Source organism: Lissotriton vulgaris, chromosome 7 (genome assembly GCF_964263255.1).
Source record: "Lissotriton vulgaris chromosome 7, aLisVul1.2, whole genome shotgun sequence".
Taxonomy (NCBI): Eukaryota; Metazoa; Chordata; class Amphibia; order Caudata; family Salamandridae; genus Lissotriton; species Lissotriton vulgaris.
Genome location: NC_141695.1, coordinates 463,764,576 through 463,791,790, shown reverse-complemented (window position 1 = coordinate 463,791,790; position 27,215 = coordinate 463,764,576). Strand labels below are relative to the sequence as shown.

General features: G+C 49.8%; 1 protein-coding gene across 2 annotated transcripts in view; it reads left to right on the top strand.

Annotated features, from left to right (window-relative positions):
- UBE2M (ubiquitin conjugating enzyme E2 M) overlaps positions 1–27,215 on the top strand; it is a 126,844-nt gene that overhangs the window by 60,601 nt on the left and 39,028 nt on the right. The window contains exons 3-5 of one of the 2 annotated variants that reach the window (XM_086930504.1): positions 80–118; positions 1,002–1,105; positions 1,578–1,637. In XM_086930504.1, the coding sequence (XP_086786630.1) occupies positions 80–118; positions 1,002–1,105; positions 1,578–1,637 (203 nt within the window). The remainder of the gene's footprint in view (positions 1–79; positions 119–1,001; positions 1,106–1,577; positions 1,638–27,215) is intronic. The other variant, XM_086930505.1, reaches the window with a different exon arrangement.

Sequence of the window (27,215 nt, the reverse complement as noted above, 5' to 3'; positions counted from 1 at the left end):
CTTTGTACTGTAACAGTGATTTGAACAAGCACTTCATTTTTGCATACCCACTCATCTAGCTTGTATTTATATCTTGCAGGGCTTCTACAAAGGAGGGAAGTTTGTTTTTAGTTTTAAGGTGAGATTCATAGCAGTTTCCTTGTTATCGACAAATTGATGCTTTTTATCGTTATATACTGCTTATCACTAGATTAACTTGGGCTGCATGGATGGATAACACTTAAGCAGTGATAACCCCTTATACATGGAAACTGGATATGTTCACTGTCTGTTCTAATGTCCCACAAATTGGAACTTTTCCTCATGGATAACATGCAGTTCCTTACAACCTAGTGACGAACAGTTGAGTAATTTTTCTCTCCACATTTTTTCTCCTCATCATTAATTGTTTCATACAAACATTTTTGTCAAGATTAACTTTGCTATAGTGTCATGGTAGATTGCGCAACTCAAGCCAATGTTGTACAGTGTTCCTCTTAAAGCTGTCCAATTTACAGCTCTACTCTAATAATTGTGTTGCGTTAAACAGACCCTAGATCAAGAATTGACTTTCACAAATCATATCCTATTTTCATTTGCTTGCCCTCAGTCACATCAGCAGTGGGGAATAAACAAGCCATTCCCATTGTCTTTATTACTACTACTATTACTGATAAAATACAGACCGGGAAGCCCAAAGCTGAATCCTCGTTCAGTGTTTCAGAGACCTTGAAATATGGACTAACTTGTCTGTGGCAAGATTTTATGTACAAATTGCAAATCCAACATTCACTGCAGATCCGTTCATCTGCCTATGTTATCGAGGTATCCTGCACTACTGCCTTTTTTTTTTTCTTTTTTGCAGAGTGGACTCATAGCCTACAGATAATATTTTCTTAGTCCTCTGTGTGAGTTGCATACCTTAATGTTCCAGCCATGCAGAGCCCCTGAGTTAAAACAAAAAAAAAAATCTTTGTCCCCTATAAACTGTCTAAATTCACATGTCAATTTTTTGCTTGCAGGTAGGACAGGGCTATCCTCACGACCCTCCAAAGGTGAAGTGTGAAACGATGGTGTACCACCCAAATATAGACCTAGAAGGAAACGTCTGCCTGAACATTCTCAGGTCTGGGAAATATTGGAAAGTGCTGGGTAACGGGATATCGGAAACATGACTTTTTTAAACCAGGTGTTCCTGCTTTTTAGCTTACCAGGACACCTTAATTGTTAGTTTTGTACTTGGTTGATATCTTTACTTTTTCTGTATGCTGGCATTGTTGCACCTCATTGTGATGAGAGCTGTATGTCAGATAATGAGGTATTTTTGTTGGTATCAGACAAATGCACCAAAAGAAGTTTATAGTGTGTGATACTACCTTGAGGGCACCTTTTTTTGTCGATCGAAACATGACACTTATTCTGCAGAGGCAAAAGTGTGATCTATGGTATGCATATGTGAAAGTAGCGGAAGGTAGGTCTGAGAGGTAATGTGCATACAATGCACAGTGGGCGAATGCATGGCTTATCTGATTTTTAAGCTAGATTTGGATGACTGATATTGTGTGTGTTCATCTGTGTGTCTCGTTTGCTGTTGCCAGAACCTGCCAGCACCCAATATTATCGAATTTGATGAGAATCTTCTGTGGCAGCCCTCCAAGGTAACACTTCCTTCTTCTGGCCTTAATGTTTCTTCATGGTGGATGTTTAGAAATAAAATGTGGTATTTGCTGCTATTTCATCCAAACAACATGGTTGGAAGCAAATGTATCCATTTTGCTTCAGTAGAAATCTTTATGGATGGCTGGTTTCACTTTCTTTAAATATGGTTATTGCCAAATTGAGTAGAGCGAAGTATTCATATGGGGTTTATCTGAAAGAGACAATTAGTTACAGATTCCCTACCTTTAGAATTACCCCCAGGCGTCACTGTATTGGCACATTTTTTCCTTAGAATTACCCCTGCGCCTCAGTAGGTGGCGCTAGTCGGTTCGTCGCCGTGGTCGCCGAGATGACGTTGCAGTGCCTACTTAATGCCGCCCCAACTCGCCGACGCCCGTTCTTTCCCCGCGCCAGCCTAGCGCTGATCCGGGCAGATCTTGCCCCTAAGTCACTTTTTGACTATAAACTTTTGTCGAAGTCTTTTTTTGAAGTCATAGACTCCTGGTGCGCAAGGGATGTCCCATTGTTGGACCGGTTTCAAGCCCAGTGAGATCTGTCACAAGCGTATGTCTATGACGGACCCTCACCTCGTGTGTCTCTGGTATCTGGAGACCGACCACGACCCAAAGTCGTGCTCTGACTGCCGGGCCATGAATCCGCAGTCTTTGCTGGAGCGGTCCTGAAAGCTCTTGGAGGCCTGGCAGTCTGCTCCGTTTTGTTCAGTCTCACTTGAGGGGAAGTTCTCTAGACTGTTAGCGGCGCCACTACACCTCGTCCATGCCTTTGCACTCCTCGGGTAAGTCGAAGCACAAGAAGAAGGCGTAGAGGCACCGTCTCTCTTCACCTCCTCCCCGTCAGTCGGCTGACGTGACGCAGGAACTGTAGCGTCGTCGTTCTATGGCTCCATCTCCAGTGCCTGATTTAGGGATGGCTCCATGCCTCCCGCCGTTTCCAGGCGTACCCTTCACAGCTTTGTACGTTCTACAAAGCCTTCCACCGCATCTTTGGGCAACCGGACTCTACTGGTGCGCCTTCGGGCCCTGCAGAGTCGGTCTGGGGCCTTGGGTCATTGATGCCAGCAGCTCCGGCGCTGGAAGGCCCCTGTGGATCCAGGCCTGAATTGCCGCCAGTCTACCCTACTTGACCTTCCTTGGCGCCCTTTGCTAGACTGGCTGGAATAACCAGACTGGAGTGAGGTATTGGATGACACCAGTGGTCTGGACACTTCACCAGACCTTGTGATGCTTTCTCCCCCTACCATGGCTGCAGAGGAGGGAGCGTCCTATGCTGTGGTGGTGCCTTTGGCAGCCGGGGCCTTGAGCCTAGGGCTCCTTACTGTGGCAGTGAGGACTAATCTCCTGACAGAGGTGCTTCAACCTGCGACAACTTCCTCAGAACCCCTATTGACCTTCAATGAAGCCCTCGCGTACGTCCTTCTGGGCACTTGGTCCATGCCCAGCACAGGGGCTCCTGTGGAACAGACGATTGCCCGCCGCCACCGCCCAGCTCCGGGCGATCCCATTTTCCTCGTCTGAGAGCTTGGTGGTCCAAGCTTCTTCTTCCAAGGGTGCATTTCCTTCTGCTCATCCAGAGGGGGAATCAAAGAAACTGGATCATCTTGCGAAGCGCTTGTTCTCTTTCTCCAGGTTGGCACTGTGGTCCTTGAGTAACGCGAGCCTCTTGGGCCGATACTCCCATACAATCTGGGATATGGTTGCGCAGTGCTGCCTCAGTGCCTGGAGGAGGCCGTGGCTGTTCTCCCAAGCCGTGGCAGATGGGAGAGTCCCTGCAAAAGTCACGATTTGCTGTGGACTGGATACCACTGACTCACTGGGCAGAACAAATGCCACATCTGTAGCCCTTGAGCACTACGCCAGGTTAAATACTTCTGGCGTTTTGGAGGGTGTTCAAGCAGCTGGACATGCCCTTAGATTGTCACCTTTTTGGTGACGAGGCAGACTCTGCGCTGGTGCGCTTTAAGAATTCTCGAGCAGGGCCAGATCCTTAGACCTCTCGGCATCCTCCCGTCCACCACAGCCTCGCTTTCGCCCGATTCATGTATACGGAAGGGAAACCCTCACCACGCCCAGCCCAGTCTAGCCACGGGTCCACGCACGCTACCCAGCTTCTGCGTGCCAGCATATGTGGAATCCAGCGACTCTGTTCTGGGAGCCAGCGGGCGGGCCAGTCTACCCCCCGCAGCAGCCGCCAAACCCTCCTAGTCTGACCTACGAGGCCCATCAGCTGCCAGTGGGTGGCAGGATTCGCCATCACCTCCCCCACTGGGAATCCATCACGTCAGACAGGTGGGTTTTGCAGATAATCCGAAGGAGCTACTCCTTCCCCTTTGAGACTATGCCTCCCTCTATACCACTGTCTCTTGACCGCATGTCTGAGGATCATTTGGCGCTTCTCCGCCAGAAAGATTTAGCTCTTTTGGCAAGGGAGCTATCAAAAGGGTTCCTGCGCCAAAAGTAGGTTGTGGTTGACATTCCCGTTACTTTCTGGTGCCCAAGAAGGTTAAGGGCCTGCGTCCTATCCTAGACCTCAGGGCCTTCACCGCTTCCTGCGGAAGAAGTTCAAAATGCTCATGTCGGCTCAGGTCCTGTCTTCTTGACCCTGGAGACTGGATGGTGACGTTTGACTTGCAGGATGCCCATTTCCAAATCCCCGTCCTGCCAGCCCACAGATGCTACCTACGGTTCACAGTAGGCCACGAGTATTTTCAGTTCACTGTGCTCCTCTTTGGCCTTACCAGTGCCCCTCTGGTGTTCACAAAAGTGATGGTCGCAGCTCATCTGCGCAGATCAGGGGTTTCAATCTTCCCCCTATCTCGACGACTGGCTGTAGAAGGCGTGCTGGCCCCAGGCTGTCGTTTCCCACCTCCAGACTACAGCGGAACTCCCGTATTCACTGCGGTTTCACTATTGACGTGCTGAAGTCACACTTGACTCCCTCTCAGTTGCTCCTTTTCATGGGGCTGTTCTGGACACAGTGCGGTTTCGGGCCTATCCACCTGAACAGCAAAGTCTAGGATATTTGGGCTATGATACCGATGTTTCAGCCTCTATACCGGATTTCGGTGAGAATGACCCTGAGGCTGCTGGGTCTCATGGCTTCCTGCATCCTGCTGGTGGATCATGCCAGATGGCATATGCGGACTCTGCAGTGGGACTTGAAATTCCAGTGTACGCAGCATCAGGGGAATCTTCCCGACTACGTCCAGATCTCAGAGGGACCTGCGCAACAAGGGCAGTGGGGGTTAAAAACATGATCCCTCTCTCTTCCCTAACCAGACCTCACGGTGGTGACCAATGCATCACTTCTGGTATGGGGCGGTCACCTGGGAGAGGCAGAGATCAGAGAAGTCTGGTCTCCGGTGGAGTCCATGAACCATATCAACCTGTTGGAGGTCCGGACAATTTGCCTGGCACTGAAGACATTCCATCCCTCCCTGAAGGGGATGGTGGTGCAGGTGTTCATGCACAACACCGCCAAGTGGTACTGCAACAAACAGGGCAGGATGGGGTCGTGGACCCGTCTTCGCCTTTGGACCTGGCTGGAACATCTGGGTATAACCCTTGTGTTTCAACACTTGGCAGGCTCTCTGAACTCCAGGGAAGACCAACTCAGTCGTCAGTGCCTGGTGGATCACGAATGGCGTCTTCACTCTGAGGTGGTCCAAGGTCGCTTTTAGCAGTGGGTAGAGCCTTTGTTTGCCACCGAAGAGCACGCTCAATGTCAGTAGTTCTGTGCTTTTAAATTTCCAAAGCAGCACTTGCTCTGCAACATTTTTAATTGAGAGTGGAATTGTGGCCTCCTGTACGCCTTTCCGCCTGTACCACTTCTGCCCGAGTGCTGAAGAGGGCCCAAGTCATTCTTGTGGCACCGGACTGTGCACGAAGAATCTGGTACCCCGAGCTCCTGAGCATGGCTATCGATCCTCTTATCACACCGCCCCTTCGGGAGGATCTTCTGTCACAGCAGCAGGGGACGATTCTCCTCCCGAACCTGTCCACCCTCCACCTCCTTGCATGGAGATTAAGCGGCGACAGTTGACAGCTTTTGACCTTACACCCGAAGTTTTTAATGGCATCTTGGCAGCCAGGCGTCCCTCCATTAAGACTGTATACGCCTGTCTATGGAACAAGTTTGTGGCATGGTACACAGCAAAGGCCGTGGACCCCTCTTTGCCCCTCTTTTTGAGATTATTTTGTTCCTTCTCTCTTTGGCTCAGCAGGATTCGGCTCTGGGCTCACTCAAATGCTATCTGGCAGCCATTTCTGCTTTTCTTCAGCTACCAGATCAGCCCTCTTTGTTCCAGTCCCTTATTGTAAGTAGGTTCTTTAAAAGAATCATTCACCTCTTTCTTCCATCTCCTTACATAATGCCTCAGTGGGACTTTAACCTTGTTTTGACTTACCTGATGTGCGGTCCCTATGAGCCTCTTCACAACTGTCCTCTTAGGCTTCTTACTGTAAAGACTGCCTTTCTTGTTGCCATCACCTCTGCTCGCAGAGTGAATGAGCTTCAGGCTCTTTCTTCGATGCCCCCTTTCTTCTTGTGCATCTGGACAAAGTAATGCTTCAAACTAGACCCTGGTTCCTGCCTTAAGTTGTCACACCTTTTCACATAGGACATACTATCACTCTGCCCACCTTTTTCCCACCTCCGCACCCTTCCAAATAGGAGGAGAGACACCACTGTCTGGGGGTCCAAAAAGATTGTTGTCCTTCTACCTTGACCGCATGAAGAAATTCCGGGTGGACGATCAGCTCTCATGGCTATGTGGGTGCCAAGAAAGGTCAGGCTGTGCAAAAGTGTACCGTCACTCGATGGGTTGTCCTTTGTATAAAGATTTGTTTGCTTTAGCTAAAAAGAAACCTCAAGTCGGGCTGCAAGCTCATTACACTAGAGCTACGGCAGCAACTACTGCTTTGTCACATGGAGTCTCACTTGTTCACATCTGCCGGGCTGCCACGCGGGATTCGATGCACACGTTCACCAGACATTACTGCCTCGATAGTCAAGTCCGGAGGGATGGCTACTTTGCCCGTTCTGACCTCCAGGACATTTCGGAGTGAACTTCGTTCGGAGTTCCTCCTCCGTTGGTATTTCTAGGATTTCTATTCTAAAGGTAAGGAATCTATAACGAACTGTCTCTTTCAGATGAACAAGTTCCTTACCTTCGGTAAAGATGCATCTATAAGAGACATAGGCTCACCAGTGGTCTGTGTATTTCATGGCTGTGCACTTCTAGGGTGGAAAGTCGTGTCAGAACTGACGTTGGCGCTCATGGGAGGGGTCTAAGTAGGCACTGCGACATCATACCGGCAACCACAACTCCGATACTGACGCAGAGTAATTCTAAAGGTAAGTAATCTATAACGAACATGTTTTTTAGATACATCGTTACCAAAGGTAAGTAACTTGTTCTATACCATTGTTCGCTTTTTGATTATGCCATTGGGCCCATGTAGTGCACCGCTAATGGCACAACTTTCCATGTATAGGCAGATTGTTGCTCATTTATCCTCACTGACCCATTTTAGAGGTTCCACTGGAGGGCACACATACCAGTCTGCAATGTAGCTGCTTGAGCGGCATCCATTCTCGTGCACTTTTACATTTGTACATGCAATGAGAACATGAAAAGCAAGTCTATCTTCAAGATAGCAGGAAATAAAAGGCCACTCTTTGTGCCATAGTAAGGGTGTGCACACTGCAGTAAAGAACCAAACTTTGTATTTCCTGCCATCTACTATGTTTGCATAGCAGTTGCTGCTGTTGCATAATGAGCGAGAAAAGTGGGGAAGCCTTGTAGGAAATTTAGCTCTCTTCCCCTGACCCCGGAGGACCTGTAATCTCCACTTTGGTACTACCATTTAGGATTGCACATTCCCTACCATGTTCTTACTATTCAAAGTAGAGTTTTGATCTACTAACTTTTTGCTCCAAAACCGCCACTTAGAACCGCCTGAGTAGTGTTTGTTGATGTTGAGGCACTATAGGAATGCAGAAGCACGTCATCAATGTTCAGTATCGTGTAAGAACTAGCTGTCTATTTCCCTCCACCTACCCCGCGCCGGTACCACCAACATTTCCATGAGACAATTTCACACTTACAGGTTATATTCCCTCCCAGCCCTCCTGCTTCTCTAACGTTATCTCCATCCAGGCGTTGATCAGTGACTGATATTAATGCATTTCTGGATGCCCCACTAGGCCCCACTAGGCTTAACCGAGTCAACAGTGGAAATATTCCTTAACCCGTCACAGCAAAACTGTCGGTTCTCTGAAGTCTAGCCGACCGGAGAACGTTACTCTTCCTTCTTGTCATGGATCCTCAGGCTGAATTGATGACCATGTCTGCAGTAAGCAGTATCTGCACTCTGGAATACTTCTTTATGAAAAGGGTCAGAAGGCAGGTGCAATGTGAGAAAATTGGTACTACATCTACTATGAAATTCCACGTGGGAAGAGGTGATTAATTCTTGAAGTATGTATTCATCTTTGTGGATGATTTACTCCAAGACCCTTTTAAACCTCCCCAAGCTCCCCTAAGACAGAAGACCTGATTTATTGCTATACAAGTGATGTAGATTATTTTTTTTTTATTACTTACTGCTATTTACGTGGTAGTTCTCTGTACTCTTCCTCATAGCTGAAGTTTATGGGTCTAAAGCCTGATTCCCAACAAAAAATATAGCTTTCACAGGCAGTTCCCTTTTTGGATCTTGTGAATGTAAGGTAAGTGGTTTAATGGTGTAGGCTGATACTAACAGTGCTAAGCCTGGGGTAGCAAAAGGAATACTTGAACCTACACCATAGATTGTGAAAAAAGAGTTTTGACTATGTCAGATTATTTCTCAAATGATCGTGGCTAGAGTAAACTTGGTGTTTAAGAAAGCAGAATATCGCCTGCCTACATAAAAATCTGTAGTCCATCCTCCATTTAATATCTGTTAAAAAGAGCAAGGGGGTGTAGGAATCCCTGTTTCATGGTGCTGCCAATTAGTAAAGACTCAGATAGGAAGTTCTTAAACTTAAACCGCACTATAAGAGGCTAATCCTATAACATTCTAAGCTTGGCTTCCATATTAAATGTGGTCATTCTGGGGAGTCAAAGGCTTTACTGGCATCTAACTTTAAATCGACCTCTAGCTTCAGTTAAAGAACAGCAAATCTGCCTGATTTTGTTGTGGTTTCAAAATGTGGTGCACAGGGTCCCTGCCATCCAGATCCCTTATGCCAGTGCTCCTTCCCTAAAAACAAACCTCCCAACTGGTTACTTCTGCCTCATATAAGCCCCTATCAAATGGTACCCTGGGTACGGTACCTATGGCCTGGAAGCTGAAGAGGGTCCCTTTGGGCCCGCTCACTGGGACAATGCCACTGCCCTGTGAGGGTAAAAACGACAGTTGACATGCCCCTCTGCCTGGGTGCCATTCCAGCTAGCACTGCCTGACAGTATAGGTAAACACCCCTCTAGCAGGCCTCTCAGCCCTGAGTCAGGGTTCACTATTCTCCAGGTCAGGGCATATCTGCATGAGCAGATGAGACCATACAATATTGGGCCCCATTTCCCAATATTGTAAGTGCCAGTTAAACCATATGGGCTGGGAACAAAACAAGTAGAGTTTTGCAGCGTGAATCTTGATGGATTCACTATGCTGTGCATATTCGTGGTCTTGTGGTTGGGTCCGGATTTGTAGTCTTTTCTTTGATGTTTTTTTTTTTTTTTGTAGCCCTTGTGGGCGTCGGCGTCACACCTCCTCGGGTGCATTTCCTGTGACGTCGACATGCTTCCTGCGGAAGCTCCCACATTCTGGCGTGTTGCAAACAGGTCCACTGATGGCGTTCCCCACCTGTTGAACAACCACCTTGTCTCCTTAGCATTGAGCTCCCACTCGTGGGATGCCGATGTCTGTCTGCTCAGCCAGTCTGCCTGAATGTTCTCCTTCCCTGGTAGGTGTATGGCTAGCAGGTCTATCTGGAGAGGGATGGCCCATCTCCATATCTCCTGTGCCAGCGTTGAAAGCGTTGTTGACTGTGTTCCACCCTGCTTGTTGATGTAGAACATCGCCGTGGTGTTGTCTGTCTGCAGCAACACCCTTTGCTTGTACAGTCTTGTCTGGAAGGCTTTCAGTGCAAGGAAGATTGTCTTCAATTCGAGGGAATTGATGTGCTTTGTCGCATCTGTTGGCGTCCAAAGACCCCTCACTTTGAGTTACTCCATGTGAGCGCCCCATCTCTTCAGGGATGCGTCTGTGGTGATGGTCACTGTCGGAGTTGGGGGTGTTAGGCGTTTTTCCCTTTTTAAGTTCTCCATGGTCCACCATGTCATCTCCTTCTGCACTGCGTGCGTCACCACCACAAGATCCTCCCAACTGCCAGAAGCCTGTGACCATTGTTCCTGGAGCCATTCTTGCATGGGTCTCATGTGGAGCCGCACATTCGGCACCAGGTGGATGCATGATGCCATCATCCCCATGATCTTGCTCGCAGTCCTCACTGTCCGAGCTTGTCCCTTCCGGTAGAGGCGAGTTTCCTTGACCAGTGCCCTCGCTCTCTTCTCGCTGGGGAACACTTTGCCCTGTAAGGTGTTGATCTCTGCCCCCAGGAAGAACTTCACTTGCTCCGGCTCCATTGACTATTTCTTCCAATGGACGGAGAACCCCAGGTTTGAGTGTTTTCGTCACTGTATGTGCATTTTGCTTGCACTTCTGGTACGAGTTTGCTTTCACCAGCCAGTCGTCCAGGTAAGGGTATACGTGTATCCCCTGTCTTCATAAGTGCGCTGCGACTGCCGCGAGGCACTTTGTGAATACCCTCGGTGCTGATTTTAGTCCGAAGGCTAGCGTTGTGAACTGGTAGTGGCCTCCTCCAATTGTGAACCTGAGCATATGCTTGTGCTTCTCGTTCATCGGTATGTTCAAGTAGGCGTCCTTGAGGTCTATCGTGACCATGAAGTCTCCGACCTGCAATTGCGGTAGCACCTCCTGCAGGGAGGTCATTTTGAAGTTCGAGGCATGTGGGCTGCTAAATTCACATCTAGTGCATAGATCGCCGCCTAGTGTTGGGTCCGGATGATTGCACCTTGTTGTCCTGGAAGAGTCTTCGAAGTATCACGAGATAGGTGGCTCCTCCCCTGGACTACAGTGCGCATGGGCATCGACTCCATCCCCAGATTGTTTTTTTCCGCCATTGGGTTCGGATGTGATTTCGACGTCTCTTGTTCGGAATCGATAAATCAACTTTATTAAGGCCAAAAGGCTTTACTCACTCGTCGGTATTGTTCGCGTTCGGTCTCGTGTTCATTCCTACTCTTCGAGTGGGATTTCGTGTGAGTCGGTGACTCTTCGATCATCGAGGCCCTGTCGACGCAGCAAGACCCCGACGTTGATAAGATGGAACGGAGTCCGTTCAAGTACTGCCCCGTGTGGTTCTAAGTACCCACACATCGATGTGCACCCAGTGTGCAACAAGTGCCTGTTGCCGGACCATGACGAGGCCAACTGTATGGCCTGTTCGAGATTCCGATCGAAGAAGACCAAGCTTCGGCGCGTGGCGCGCCTTGAGGCCCAGCGATCGGCTCCGGCGCCAGCGGACATCTTCGGCGACCCCGCGGCAGATGAGCAGGAGCTTCACCTGCAGATTTCGCCGGCATCGGGGGAGGTCGAGACCGACTACGGAGAAGCGGTCGAGGACCACGACCTCGAGGAAGACATCGAGGAGGTAGGGGACGACGGAGAACCTTTTGGGGCCATGGAAGATAGCTCGGAGGATGAGCTATGCCCCGTCCCAACTTTTACAACGGCTCAGGTCACGGGATCGCCACGAGGCCTTACCCACGACCATACGCCGATCGATCCTCCGCCCCGCCTATCGGCCCGGCTATGGACACCTCTGCGGAGCCGCCATTACCGAAAACTAAACCGAAAGTGAAACCTTCGGGTTCGACCAAAACCAAGATGAACGCCACTCCATCGACACCGAGGACGTCTGCTACATCATAGACGCCGTCTTCTTCGGATACCTCAAAGCCGAATAAGACTGATGCGGCTAAGGTACCAAAAGTGGTTGAGCAGCCAAGCTCCAAGAAGGCCTCGGTGCCGCCTAAAGTCAAGCCCACCGCGTCGGCAGACAAACCGGTCGGCGATGCCAAGAGGGGCGCCGTACCAAAGCCGGGGGTCCCGGCGCCAAAAGAAAAGTCGGTCGATCCAAAGACATCGACATCGACGCATGGAGCCGTAGACGGTGGCAAGAGCTCGGCCGACGGCGCATCGGCAGCTCCAAAGGCAAAAAAGGTGTCATCCACGCTCCAGTCTTCCCCAGGGGGTGGATCTAAGTCTACAGTCAGGTCGACGAAGCCGTCCGCTTCTTTTACGAAGCAGGTACAAGACTCCCTCAAACGGATTCGGGACAAAGAATCCACTTCGGGACCGAAGACGCCCTCGGAGACTACTCCGGTTGTACCGAAGAAGCAAACCTCGATGCCGCTTCACTTTACCTTGCCACCAAAGGTGGTGCCGAAGGCTTTTGCGCCTCGGTCGATGCCCAAGGACTCGGTCGGAGGGGGGCATACTCAACTAAGTGGCGGTTATGGTCGTCAGCCCTTGTTGGATGATGAGTCGGAACACTTTATCGATGCTGACACTGGAAAACTGACCCTCAAGAAGAGAAAGATTACTTCACAGCCTCTGGAGCCGTTCGTAATCCCTCTAAAGAAGAAGCAGCCACTCCCGGGGTCCCCTCAACTGGTGGAGCCTATTTACCAACCAACCAGAAGTCCAACACCTTCACCCACTTGTTCAGATGGTGGAGAGGGCGACCTGGAGGAACAGTATACCTTCCCTGAGAACACTGACCCTGATGAACAACAGGACTCATGGTTGCCCTCAGGGGATCAGGGGGACCGCCAGCCCATCTCTGACCCACAAGCCTATGGGCCTAAAACTTCTCCAATGGAAAATTCTACAGCATTCGATGCCTTAATCGAAAGGGCAGCTGCGAACCACAATGTAGAGATGCATGCTGACCCGGTAGAGGTGGACTTTCTATTCGACACTTTCTCTACTGCCGAAAAGACTGTAAAAACACTTCCTATGCTTAAAGGAATGATGAAACATGCCACTGACATTTTCAAAGACACTACTAGGGCGCGAGTGGTGAACCCTAGAATCGAGAAGAAGTACAGGCCGGCATCTGGGGACCCAACTTTCATTCGGGGCCAGTTGCCTCTGGACTCTTTGGTGGTCTCTAATGCACGCAAAAGGGCGAACTCTCAGACGACGGGTGAAGCTCCTCCCCCGGACAAAGAGTCTAAAGTGCTGGAGGCGGCAGGGAAAAGGGTGGCAGCGCAGGCAGCCAACATATGGCGCATCTCAAACACACAAGCTCTGTTGGCCAGATACGACAGGGCACTCTACGATACATTAGAGCAGCTTCTACAACACCCCCCTGATGAGTTTAAAGAGGGTGCGGAGATGCTCATCCAAGAGGGCAAGCTCATCTCCAACGCTGCTATTAAGTGTGCGCTGGACGTTGCGGATACAGCAGCAAGATCCATCAACACTAGTGTGATGCTAAGACGCCAAGCATGGCTGCGCATCTCGGGGTTTAAGCCAGAGATACAAACCACTATTCTCAATCAGCCTGTTAATCCAGACAGACTATTTGGCCCAGAGGTGGACACCACACTTGAAAAGATTAAGAAGGACACTGAGACTGCGAAATCGATGGGTGCTCTTCAGTCTCAGCAGTTAAGGGGAAGCACTTTTCGTCGCTCAGGCAATCGAGGTGTTACCAGAGGACACGTGGCACAGCAGGCGCAATTTACTTAGGGTGGTGCGCAATCCTCATACACTAAACAGAGTAGGGGTGGTTACAGAGGAAACCACGCCAAGGGCAGAGGCAACAACAATTCCCGCTCCTCTGCCGCTAACAAACAGTGACTCCCTGTCACTGCCCCCGACCATCTAACACCTGTCGGGGGGGAGACTCCAACGGTTCCTGCCTGTCTGGAAATCCATCACCACGGACAGGTGGGTAAGGAAACTTATCCAGTTCGGTTATTGTCTGGAGCTAACGTCCACTCCGCCCACCATTCCCCCAAGACACCGTCCTATGTCAGCAGAGCACTTGCACTTATTGCAGCAGGAAGTTCTTACAATGCTGCAAAAAGGCGCCATAGAGCTCGTGCCAGTAGAAGAACAGAGCACAGGGGTTTATTCCCTGTACTTCCTCGCAACCTTGGATCTCAAGGACGCTTACTTTCACATACCACTCCATCCATCCCACAGAAAGTACCTCAGGTTCACCATTCAAAACTGGCATTACCAGTTCAAGGTACTACCCTTCGGAGTGACCACTGCCCCTAGAGTGTTCACGAAGTGTCTGGCGACCGTGGCGGCGCACCTCAGGAGACAGAACATACATGTCTACCCCTATCTAGACGACTGGCTGGTTCAGGCCAAGTCAGCACGCCAGTGCGCCGCGGACATGTCCAGCACTATTCACATTCTTCACAGTCTGGGGTTTTCGCTCATCTATCCGAAGTCGCACCTTCAACCTGCCCATGTGAGGCAGTACTTGGGCGCGACAATCAATACTCTGACTGCTACAGCTCAGCCGAATCCAGCGTGGATCGCCAGTATCCAGTCGCTCATTCAAAAGTTCAGGCCGCAACACTCACTCCCAGCGAGAGTGTTTATGCAGTTGATAGGCATGATGGCCTCCTGCATCTTCATAGTCCCGCACGTGAGGTTACATATGCGTCCTCTCCAGGAGTGCTTGGCACACCAGTGGACTCAGGCTCAAGGACAGTTGGAAGACCTAGTGTTGGTGACCGGTCGGGCATACAACTCTCTGCATTGGTGGACTCCACACAACCTTTGCAAGGGCCGACCGTTCCAAGAGCCTGTGCCACAGATTATCCTGACGACGGACGCGTCTCTCCAGGGATGGGGAGCGCATGTACTCCATTACACAGTGCAGGGACTATGGTCTACACAACAGAAGAGGATGCACATCAACTACTTGGAGCTGATGGCGATCTTCATGGCACTGAAGTCATTCAAAGTACATCTGTGCAACAAGGTCGTGTTGATCCGGATGGACAACATGACGGCAATGTACTATATCCAGAAGCAGGGAGGAACACACTCTCCACAGCTGTCTCATCTGGCTCAGAGCATGTGAAAGTGGGCCATTCAGAGGAACATCTTCCTCATGGCGGAACACCTCCCAGGCAAGGACAATCAGATGGCGGATCTGCTCAGCAGGTACAGCCACCAACTGCACGCGTGGGAGATACATCCATCAGTACTCCACCCGTACTTCCAGCAGTGGGGTCATCCAGACATAGACCTGTTTGCCACAAGAGAGAACGCAAAATGCCCAAGCTTCGCCGCCAGGTTCCCACACCCTCAGTCGCAGGGCAATGCGATATGGATGAACTGGTCAGGCAAATTTGCGTACGCTTTTCCCCCAGCACCTCTCATACCGCTGGTGGCGAGGAAGCTGCTGCAACACTCGATGACACTCATCCTGGTTGCTCCAACGTGGGCACGCCAACCATGGTACACCACATTCCTGGAGCTCTCCGTGGTACCGCATCAGAGACTGCGCCTCACACCCAGGCTCTTGACGCAGAACCATGGCGACATTCAGCACCCGGATCCGCAACAGCTCAACCTGGCGATCTGGCTCCTGAAGTCCTAGAGTTTGGCTACCTTGATTTGCCCCCGGAATGCATGGACATTATCCGGGAGGCAAGAAGGCCCACTACCAGAGCTTGCTATGCAGCAAAATGGAAGAGGTTTGTCATTTACTGTACAGACCGCTATGTCAACCCGCTAGATGCATCCATTCCTAATATCATCTGCTATTTGTTACATCTTTACAAATGTAATCTGGCGTATGCTTCCATTCGGATACACTTATCCGCCATAGCGGCTTATCTCCAGAACAGGCAGCACCTCTCTGTTTTTAGGGTGCCTGCCATTAAAGCTTTCCTTGAAGGGCTGAAACGAGTCATCCCCCCCAGGACCCCACCAGCTCCTGTGTGGAACCTCAATGTGGTCCTCACCAGATTGATGGGACCACCGTTTGAGCCCCTACATTCCTGTGAGATTCAATTCCTCACATGGAAAGTAGCCTTTCTCATTGCCATCACGTCTCTAAGGCGCGTCAGTGAGCTGCAGGCGCTCACAATACAAGAGCCATTCATTCAGATTCATCCTAATAGGGTAGTGCTGCGCACTAATCCTAAGTTTCTCCCTAAAGTGGTGTCCCGGTTTCATGTTAACCAGACCATTGAACTGCCCACATACTTTCAGAACCCCGAAACAGTGGCAGAGAAGATGCTTCACACGCTTGATGTCAAACGAGCGTTGATGTACTACATTGACAGGACCAGTCACTTTAGGAAAACACAACAATTGTTTGTTGCCTTTTCAGCCCAGCACAAAGGCAACCCCATTTCTAAAGCTGGAATAGCCAGGTGGATCGTTAAGTGTATCCAGATTTGTTACCACAAGGCTAAGCGCACCTTAACGGTTCCCCCCCAGGGCCCACTCGACACGCAAGTTGGGGGCCTCCATGGCTTTCCTGGGTAATATTCCTTTGGAGGATATTTGTAGAGCAGCCACATGGATTACACCACACACGTTTACTAAACATTATTGCGTGGATGTGCATTCTAAACAGCAGGCAGCTGTAGGACAGGCTGTTCTTAAATCTCTTTTTCAAACTTCTGCAGCCGGCACGGGCGGCCGCCGTTAATGGAGGAACTGCTATGTATTCTATGCACTAGATGTGAATTTAGCAGCCCACATGCCTCGAACTGAATATGCTACTTACCAGTATGCATCTGTTCTTGGCATGTAGGGCTGCTAACATTCATATCGCCCGCCCTCCTCCCCGGCACCCGTAGCGGCTGCAGACCATTCTTGCATTCATTCATTAGCATGGACATCCTTTACGCTATTTCACTCCATCTCTGACACAATGGCTAAAAACAATCTGGGGATGGAGTCGATGCCCATGCGCACTGTAGTCCAGGGGAGGAGCCACCTATCTCGTGATACTTCGAAGACTCTTCCAGGACAACAAGGTGCAATCATCCGGACCCAACACTAGGCGGCGATCTATGCACTAGATGTGAATGTTAGCAGCCCTACATGCCAAGAACAGATGCATACTGGTAAGTAGCATATTCATTTCTGTGTTCTTATGAATTTGTTCAGGAACCTCGGGTCTAGGATGGGTCTCATTTTGTCGTCTACCTTTGGTACTAGGAAGTACGTTGAGCATATTCCCTTGTTTCTTTCCTTGAAGGGAACCCTTTCTATGGCTTGTTTTTGTAGAAGTTCTTTTGCTTCTTCCTGTTCTTTTGCTGGTGGCTTTCCCCTTGGTTTTCTGCTTGTTGGTTTTTTCTCCAACTCCAAGCAGTATCCCAATTGGATAATGTTTAGGATCCATTTGTCTGATGTGATTTCTCTCCATTCTTGGAGGTAAAACTTTAATCTTCCTCCATCTGGTGTCATGTGGTCGTAGGTGTTTAGATTGTCCTGACCCCTTTGTACGTGGTGCCCCCTGGGAATCTTTTCTGGGATTGGTGTCAGTACAACGCGATGTTTTACAACGCGTTCCGTTACAACGCGAGTTTTACATCGCAAATACCATTACAATGCATGCCATTACAACGCATGGCATTACATAGCAGATGGTATTACAACGCATACCATTACATCGTAAGTATTGGTAAGTATATCTTTTTTTTAAAAAATGTAATAAAGTTAATTAAATTAATTTAAAATAATAAAAATAATATAACATTTTTAAAACAGTAATTAATTTAATTATAGTAATTTAAAATAATATAATTAATGATATATAAAAAATTTATAATTAGAAAATAATATAATGCAATTAATTACAATAAATATAATTATAATTTAATTAAGATATAAATAATACATAATATAATTATATTTAATAAAATTAAAAGAATTTAATTAATTAAAAATTTTTAAATAATATAATTTAATTGTAATCGTTTATTAATACAATTAAATTAATAATTGTAAATATTGTTATTAATTTAATTAAATTAAATAAAATTAATTTAATTAATTTAATTTATATAAAGTCGTAATACCCCTGTACCCCAAAACCCAAACCCTGCCCTAAAACCTAAAAACACCCCTGTACCCCAAAACCCAAACACTGCCCTAAAACCTAAAAACACCCCTGTACCCCAAAACCCAAACCCTGCCCTAAAACCTAAAAACACCCCTGTACCCCAAAACACAAACCCTACCCTCAAACCTAAAAACACCCCTGTACCCCAAAACCCAAACCCTACCCTAAAACCTAAAAACACCCCTGTACCCCAAAACCCAAACCCTGCCCTAAAACCTAAAAACACCCCTGTACCCCAAAACCCAAACACTGCCCTAAAACCTAAAAACACCCCTGTACCCCAAAACCCAAACCCTGCCCTAAAACCTAAAAACACCCCTGTACCCCAAAACCCAAACACTGCCCTAAAACCTAAAAACACCCATGTACCCCAAAACCCAAACCCTGCCCTAAAACCTAAAAACACCCCTGTACCCCAAAACCCAAACACTGCCCTAAAACCTAAAAACACCCCTGTACCCCAAAACCCAAACCCTGCCCTAAAACCTAAAAACACCCCTGTACCCCAAAACCCAAACCCTGCCCTAAAACCTAAAAACACCCCTGTACCCCAAAACCCAAACACTGCCCTAAAACCTAAAAACACCCCTGTACCCCAAAACCCAAACACTGCCCTAAAACCTAAAAATACCCAAACACCCCAAAACATATACATCAGTACCCCAAAACATATACTCCTATACTCATACTTATTTTAAAAAATACTTAAATTAATATATTTAATTTATAATATTTAAAAACGAAATAAATATTTTTTTATAATTAATAATAATTAAATCAATAATAACATATTAAATAAAATAAAATAAAAAATTAAATACTTACCAATACTTACGATGTAATGGTATGCGTTGTAATACCATCTGCTATGTAATGCCATGCGTTGTAATGGTATTTGCGATGTAATAGCTGCGTTGTAACAGCATTACGTTGTAAAAGATGCGTTGTAGCGGTAACACACCCCCCTGGGATCTTTTCTGTGGTCGGGCACCCGGAGGTTTTTGAAGTCACTTCGAGGTGGGCTGCTGTCCCCCTCTTCTATTCTGGCCACGTCCATTTCTCCCTCGAAAGGACTGACCTCTTCGTTGGTACTGCCAGGACTGCTTCTGCTGACCTTGCTGAGCCTGTGAGTCTGCCTGGTGCGTTTGCTGGAAAGCCTGGTGCGATGTACCTGGCTGGTTTCCACCTCTCCCGCCGGGCCTCCGTGACGGGGTGCCTCTTTTGTTGCCTCTGAACTGCAATGCCCCCATGGATCTTGCCGTCTAGTTATCTTTTTTGAGTTGGCAGAGTTTCTCGTCAACTGTTGCTCCGAAAAGCGTGTCGCCGTTGAACGGTGTGTTCAGGATACTGTGTTGCACCTCGGGTTTGAACCCTGAGATCCTGAGCCAGGCGTGTCTCCTTTCCGTGACACCCATCATCATGAGCCTGCTGGCGGTGTCTGCTCCGTCCAGGGCCGTCTTAAGGCAAGAATTTGCCGCGTTTTTCCCTTCTTCGACCAATTTTTCGGCCTTCTGCCTGGCATCCTGGGGTAGGTCCTTCACCAACTGCCCCAGCCCCTCCATGATCTGGTACATGTGCCTGTTTATCAGGGCGTTGGAATTAGCCATGCGCCAGTGGGTCGCGGCATTCCGTTCGATCCTTCTGCCCACCAGATCCATCCTCTTGCTCTCCTTATCTGGTGGTGGGCCAGAGGTAGTGGATACGCTCGCCCTCTTCCTAGCTGTGGCCGTGATAATGGAGTCTGCGGAGACCTCGCCTCGAATGTAGGCCGGGTCCTTTGAGGAGTGTTTGTACTTTTTCTCTATTCTGGGAGTTACCGCCTTGCATGTTGCGGGCTCTTTGAATGCTTCCTTTCCCTGAGCCAAGACGCTGTCGAGCATTGGAAGGAACTGACTCCTTGTTTGTGTTGGGAGCAAAGCCTCTAGCAGGAAGTCTGCTTTCTGCTTTTCTTCGTCGAGCTTTAGCTTGAATGCAGCTGCGGCAGATTGTATCGCCGAGTTGTATGCCCCGATGTCGTCCGGCGGCGAGGGCCTCGAGGGGTATGTGTCGACCGCCTCCTCCGGGCTCTCGGTGTCGACATCTAGGTAATCCTCCTCGTGTGGGTCAGAGGTGGCCGACTCGGCGTCCAACCTACTGCCCTCTTCCTCCTCATAGCTGTAATCCTCGTAGGGATTCTCTTCACCTTCCTGGTCGTCGACCATCTCGGCGCTAGGCCCATGTCTGTCGATGTGTTCTTCTTCCTCTTCGACCAGATCTAGCACGACGTGCTTGGTCTTGTGTGGAATCGTGAAGGCACTCATCTCGGCGTCTAAATCTTTCCTCCGCTGCAAGATGCTTGCCATTTCGGCTTCTAGCCGCCGTTTTTTCCTTTCCATCTCGGCCGCGTTTTCGGCTTCGGAACGTTCGGCCCTTCTCTTCGTCGCCTGGCTCGGCGGCGAGATTCTCGGCGGCGATGATTTGGACGTCTAACTGGGTTTCGGGTCCCTGGACGGCGTCGAGGCTTTAGGGTCTTTCTCCCTCGACGTCGATCGGTCCCTTTCGGTGACTATCTTCGACGCCTTCTGCTGTTCAACAGCTCTCTGTGCCAGGGACTCCTTCTCCGAGGATCCGCTGGGCCTGTGTGTGGTCGCGGACGGCAGATGTCGCTGCGTCTGCGCCTTCGGGGTCTTGCCCTCGTTCTTTCGAGACTCATAGTCTCTCGTGTTCTTGTGGGACGTAGAGTCTCCTACCTTATCAGGTGTCTTCTTGTAATCGGTCTCTACGACCGTGTAGCTGTCGTCTTCGGCGGCAGCGTTGTCCTCTTCCTCCGAGGACATCCCCAGCTCGTACAGCGATGGCGTCGGGGCTTTTCCTTAGAGGGTGGCGTGTGCTACCCTCTGGCTCTTCCTCACACGAAGGGTCTTCGGGGCGAAGACGGAGCAGGCGTTGCAATCCTCGCTTCTGTGGTCTACCGGTAGGCAAAGGTTGCAAACCGGATGCTGGTCTTTCTGCGCGTACTTGTGTCTGCAGTTCGGGCAGAACTTGAACGGCGTGTTGTCCATCCTAGAGCGTTCAGGCCTCCCTGACTGCGTGGACGTCTACTATCGTCGAAGTTCTCGAGGTTTTCTCCTTCTTTTCTCTTCGTCAATGGTCTGCGAAGTCTTCTTTAGTCTTCTTCTTCTTCCAATATCATCTCCAACTTCAAACCTTTTCAGTACTTTCTCCAAAAATGCCTGGAGCCCAACAGGAACGATCCAGACCCGACCGCGGAAAAAAGAATCTGAAGATGGCGCCCAAGAGTGGGAGCTTCCGCAGGAAGCATGCCGACGTCACCGGAAATGCACCCGAGGAGGTGTGACGCCGACGCCCACAAGGGCTACAAAAAAAAAAACCAAAGAAAAGACTACGAATCCGGACCCAACCACAAGACCGCGGAATATGCACAGCATAGTGAATCCAGAAAGATCTTCAAGCTGCAAAACTACACCGACAGGTAAGAAACTATTCGTTCCAAAGCACCATGATGGCTTTACTGAATATACCAGTGTTCGGTACCAAACTACTCCTTACAATAAATCCATACTGATGTCAGTGCGGATTTATTGTACCATGTACCCTGACAACAACTCATAGGTGCCCCCTGAATCCCTACCAACCCTGGTGTGGTCTGAACGGCTGTGGGCAGCCAGCCATCACCAGGATCCCTGGGTAGAGAGCCTCTGGTCCCAGAAATAATGCACACCCTGGGCAGAGGCATCATGATTCCACCCCCAGGATGGGCCAGTGATCAAAAAGAAGCTTCAAAGGCTTTCCACCTTGGTAATGTGACCCCAAGTCTCTGCTTATAGCAGCAGACGGCAGCACCCTGGTCCTTTGGGCAGAAAAATAAGATAGGTGTGCCCACCTCTGTCAACCCCACCTGTAGGGTTGGGTAAGCGAGGTGTAGCACAACTTTCAGTCCTCACCATCTTGAAGATGGGGGTGGGGTGGGGGGGGACATCCAATAAGGGCTAGGCTTATGTCCCCTCCCACAGGAGGGTGGCATAACAGAGGGTGTAATCACCCCAGGTAAGGTGATCATTTATTTATTTTAGAGGTATTATATAGCGCTGGCTGGACCCAGGGGTATCGGAGCGCTTTACATTTTTGAGACAGGAAGGTCAATAATACAGGGGACATACATAGCATCAATGTATATAAACAACATAAAAAGTCACCGCCTGACATTTCACAATAATAAATATGGGAAATAAGCACACGAAAATGTGGAAAACACGATAATCAAAAATATCATAAGGCACAAATTGAAAAGAGCCGAAAAATTGCAGTGTCAGGATAGGGAGGTTAGTGGTCCGTTAAGTTGGACCGGAAGAGAGCGGGAGTGGCAGAAGTGGGGGGTGGAGGAGCGGATGAGGGCTGAGTGTGGACAGGGGGAGGGGGGTGTAAGGAGCAGTGAAGGTGGTAAACAGAGAGGGGGGCGTGACGAGTAGGAAGGGTGAGTCGGGGACAGATGTGGCCAGTGGGAGAGAACAGATGGGGATTAGGTTCCCCAGTATTTATTGAGGAGATGTAGTTTGAGTTCTTTTTTGAAGCTAGAGTAGGAAGGGTTGCAGCAAAGGTCAGTTGGAAGGGCATTCCAAATGCAAGGCGCGTTGCCGGAAAAGGATCGTGACTGGGTGTTTTTTTTTAGAAGGGGGGGGGGGATAAGAAGGAAGGGTGTTAGTACTTCTCAGGGAATGGGAGCAACCGGCTTTAGTGAGTTAGTTAGCGAGGTAGGTCGGTGTGTTCTGATGGAGAATTTTGTGAGTAATGCAGGCTGTTTTGTAAATGGACCTACCTTCAATGGGGAGCCATTTAAGGGTTTTAAGGGCAGGGCAGATGTTTTCGCATCGCTTGCAGTCTGAGGTAAGCCTAGCTGCAAGGTAAAGCACAGATTTAAGAGGTGCTAGGTGGATCTTGGGAATTCCGGTGGGAATGGCATTGCCATAGTCGATGCAAGAAAGAACAAGGGATTGGACTGCCGCAAAGCACGTCGCAAAGCGACCGCAGCACGTCCCGCAGGAGGTGGATTCCCTCCATCTTGAAATGGCGGTAAATTAGCCACTCGTTGAACTCTTTTAGATTGATAACCGGACGGCGGCCTCCATCTACTTTGTCGACTGAGAAGAGATTGCTGAGGAAGCCGTCCGGGTGTTCGCATGCGCGGCAAATCGCCCCTTTGTGAAGGAGGGCGGAAACCTCGTCTCTCACCAAAGCCGCATCGCGCTGCGAAAAGGTAATGGGGCGCGGACGCTGGGGCTGCTGGGGACGGCCATGGAATTCCAGCTGAAAGCCCTGAACAGTCTGTAGTACCCAGGCGTCCTTGGTAAGGGAAAGCCATGCAGGAAAGAACTGCGCCAGGCGGCCTCCCACCCGTAAAATCGCAGAAGGCAGAACACTCACCTCGTCCACCTTGCTGGTGGCCTCGATAGACACCACGTCCTCTGAACTTCTGACCCCTGGTGGGGTAAAAGTTATCGAACTTGGAGCCACGGTCCTGTCCATGTCCACGTCCGGAGCCTTGGCCTCTGTCGGAGGGAGCACCCCGGCCGAACGAGCGGCCCCTGCCTCGTCCGGCCCCTTCGAAAACCCGAGGGGCAAACACCTTCTTTATGTTGGACTGGGCCCGGTCCAAAGACGTAAACGTCGCAACGAACTTGCCCAATTCCTTAATAAAAGGATCGCCGAATAAACCGCCCTGCGCCACGGCGCCCGCCTCCGAAGAAGCGAGGTCACCCAGTTTGGGGTCGATTTTGATTAGCAGCGACCTCCTCCTCTCGGTAGAGAGTGCGCAGTTAGCATTTCCGAGGAACACGATGGCCCGCTGCGCCCAGTTTGAGAGCACCTCTGGGGAAATGGCGTCCCCCGACACCTTAGCCTCCTCCGCCATGTCGAGAATTTTAGTCAAGGGGCCCACTGCGTCAAGCAGCTTGTCCTGGCACGTGCGCCAGGACCGGTCGATGCCCTTTCGGGGGTCTTTTACAAATTTCGCCAGAAAAGTGGCCATCTTGGGGTCTATATCTGGGGTCATGGCCACTTTCTCCTCTAGGGAAGGTCTGGGACACTCCGCCCTAAGACGGCTGCGAGCGTCCTTGTCCACCGGCTTACGGAGACGGTTCGCTACATACGCAGCCACCTTGTCACCCGGCACCCATTCGGAGGAGCGCGGGTGAACGATTTCGTCCGGGTCCAACATGTCTGAAGGGGCCGCGGACGAAGAAGGCTGCTGGGAAGGCAGCCACGATCTAGAGGAACAGGCCTCCTCCTCCTCCGAATCCGGAGAGTCGTCATCCTGCCTTGGCTCTGGGGACATGGTACGGGGAGTAACCGGAGCGACAATCGCCGGCTGAGCGGGAACAGGTAGCGGTTCCTCAAGCGCCTTGAAGGCGTGCCGGACCTTGTCAAATGCGACAGGATCGATCCCCTCAACGCAAGCCTTTTTAGGCGGTGGGGGGGGGTGGGGAGGGGGAGAAGAGAGGAGTGTTGACGGGGAGGGATCCGAGCTCGGATTCGGCGCCGGAATGAGGGCCGCAATCTTTGCTTACGCCTCGTCTAAACACGCCGTCAGGCGTTGCTCTAGCGGTTCCATAGCCTGATCCACCGCTTTATAAATGGAATCGTCCACCGCCTGGTAGAAATCCTCATCCCAGGCGGCATAAGGGAGAGGGTCTTCCTCCTGGTACCGGCCTGACTCTCCCTGCATGAGTTAAATTAGGCTCCACAGGAGAGAGGTACAGCGCAGCCAATAACAAGACCCCTAAGGGCACAATATGGATCTGGGCAACCCAGAGGATGTGGCGGCCCAAAGGCACAAATTACGGGACTAGCCCAGGGAACGCACAGCCCTCTGCTTCCTAGGGTGCTACCCAGCAAGCGTTCCCAAGCGCCGCGCACCAGCGCCAATTACAACCCGGTGAGGGTGTTCAATAAACCAAATACAACCCACTCGGGGCGTCGGAGTTGAAGGGAAACCTAATTTCGACCCCGGAGGGTGTCAACACTGGATAGCAAGGGACAGCGCCAAAGCTGCAGAAAAACGCGAACCAAGCGCGCCTGACGCAGAGAAAGCACTGCCCCCTAGCGGCGTTCCTAGCGCACCGCACTCTGCTGGGGCTGCAAATCGCGTAAGGAGCGCAGGAGCGTCCCGCGATGCCAAAGGGGACCTGTAGGGGTCACAAAAAACCAGCGCCAACCACAAACAACGCGTTGCCCACAGAATCCCACAAAAACCCAGGAGAAGAGAGAAAAAACCACTTAACTTGCTGCTGAGCAGCGGAGGAAGAGGAAGTAGTTGCAAGGCATGATGGTTGCTGCCGGTGCATAGAGACTGAGAAAGGACTTACTGTTCAGTTTCCTGTTTTTTCCCTGATGTTCATGGGAAAAGTAGTTTTTTACATGTTGTTCTTGCTGCTGTGAGAAATAAAGTGAAGAAAGTAAGGCATAATCCGAAGCCTCCGGTCCTGCCATAGAATTTTGTGAGTAATGCAGGCTGTTTTGTAAATGGACCTACCTTCAATGGGGAGCCATTTAAGGGTTTTAAGGGCAGGGCAGATGTTTTCGAATCGCTTGCAGTCTGAGGTAAGCCTAGCTGCAAGGTAAAGCACAGATTTAAGAGGTGCTAGGTGGATCTTGGGAATTCCGGTGAGAATGGCATTGCCATAGTCGATGCAAGAAAGAACAAGGGATTGGACTGCTAGTTTGAGGCTCCCCTAGAGCTGGCCCTCAGTTCTGCCAGGATCGAAGAAGAGAGAAGATACCCTGCAGAAGAAGCCAGAAGACAACTGCCTTGGTCCCAAGACCTGTCTTCGGCTCTGGTGACCCTGCAACCCAAGGCTTGCAGTGCTTTATTCTATGACACACCCAAGTACTTGACCATCTCTTCTGCTTACCTTACTGTGACAATGTTTTCATTGCCTTGTGCAGTGCTATTGTTCTCTGTGCTGATGCTGTTCTGTGCGCCCTTGTTCCCTAGTTTGAACAGTTCAAGTAATATGCTCGCACTGCACGGAGGTGCTTTGTTACCACTTCTTCCCTCACTTTTCCCTTTGCCGCCAATTTTTTATATGCCCTCTATGCCTGCTTTCTTGGAAGCCCCACTCATTTGCCATGGCTGTCCCTGTGCTTTTTTCTCCTCTGTTTGCCTGTACTTCCTCTGCTCACCATAGAGCTTATTTCAGTGCATTTCTTTGTGTTTGTTTTGACTCAGTATATCCAGAAGCTTGAATTACATTGTTCACTCCCTTGTAAAGATATGTACATCTGTGTCATCTCCGCCAATATAGAACCCGGGACCCCTGGCCTGCCGCCTCTGGCTCTGCTCCTGCCCAGCCCCGGCCATCTCTCCACGCTCTCAGCATGGATGACGAGGGCCTCGCATCTCAGGCAGGTGAGGCCCAGCGCCTCCTGGTGCCTCCAGCAGTCGTGTCCACCAGTGCTGCTGCCAGCAGTAGCGCCTTACACCGCCCCTTCCAGCAGCAGCTCGGTGCAGGCAGCAGCCCCTTCCAGCCATGCCCAAAGCTTCTGTCTAGCAGCCCCTTCCATCCTGGGATCCGTCGGCTCCTGAGCAGCAATCCAAGGAACCATCTCTGTGCAGCAATAGATGGCACTTTGGCGTGCGCACTCCCCTTCGCCCTCTGTTTCTCGCTCTAAATATTTCTCTCAATATTCCCCCTTGCTGCCTTCCCTTCCTCTATCTCTCGGCCATCCACCCTCGTTCTATTTATTGCTCCTAATTTTGTTTTTCTTTCGTTATTCACTTAATTTTCTATATCCCTATCTCTTCACTTGGCTTCTTTTTAATTTTCTCAATTTGTATTTGACAAAAAAAACGTTCTATTTCATCAGCTCTGTCTATTTCTAACTCTCTCCCTTTCTATATTCTTCTAAACCAAAGAACAGACTCACCGTCTTTCTCATTCCATTATTCATGTCCAATCAGTCTTTCTTTTGTTTATTCTTTAGTCTGTCTCTTTCCCTTGCTCCCTTTCTTGACCCCTGTGTTTTTTGTTCTACCTCTCAGTATGCATCTCTTTGTATTTCTTTCATTTCTTCATTTTTCTTCTTCTATATTCTCCCACCTTTATTCCACATTTCGGATTGGTGCAGAGCAGCACTTATAAGTAAGGTATCCTAATACTGTAAAGTAGCAAATACCATCAGGTTCCCAGCACCTTGCTACCAATTGTACCAAGTTGCATGTTGATGCTAGTTCATGTGTTGTGCATCCAACATTGCTGACTCGGACTTTAACTCTTCTAGCCCCATATTTGTCTGTTGGCATATTTTTATTTGAACTACTAACATCCAATATTTAGCAGTGACCACTACAGAAGTACAATTTATTACTGCTC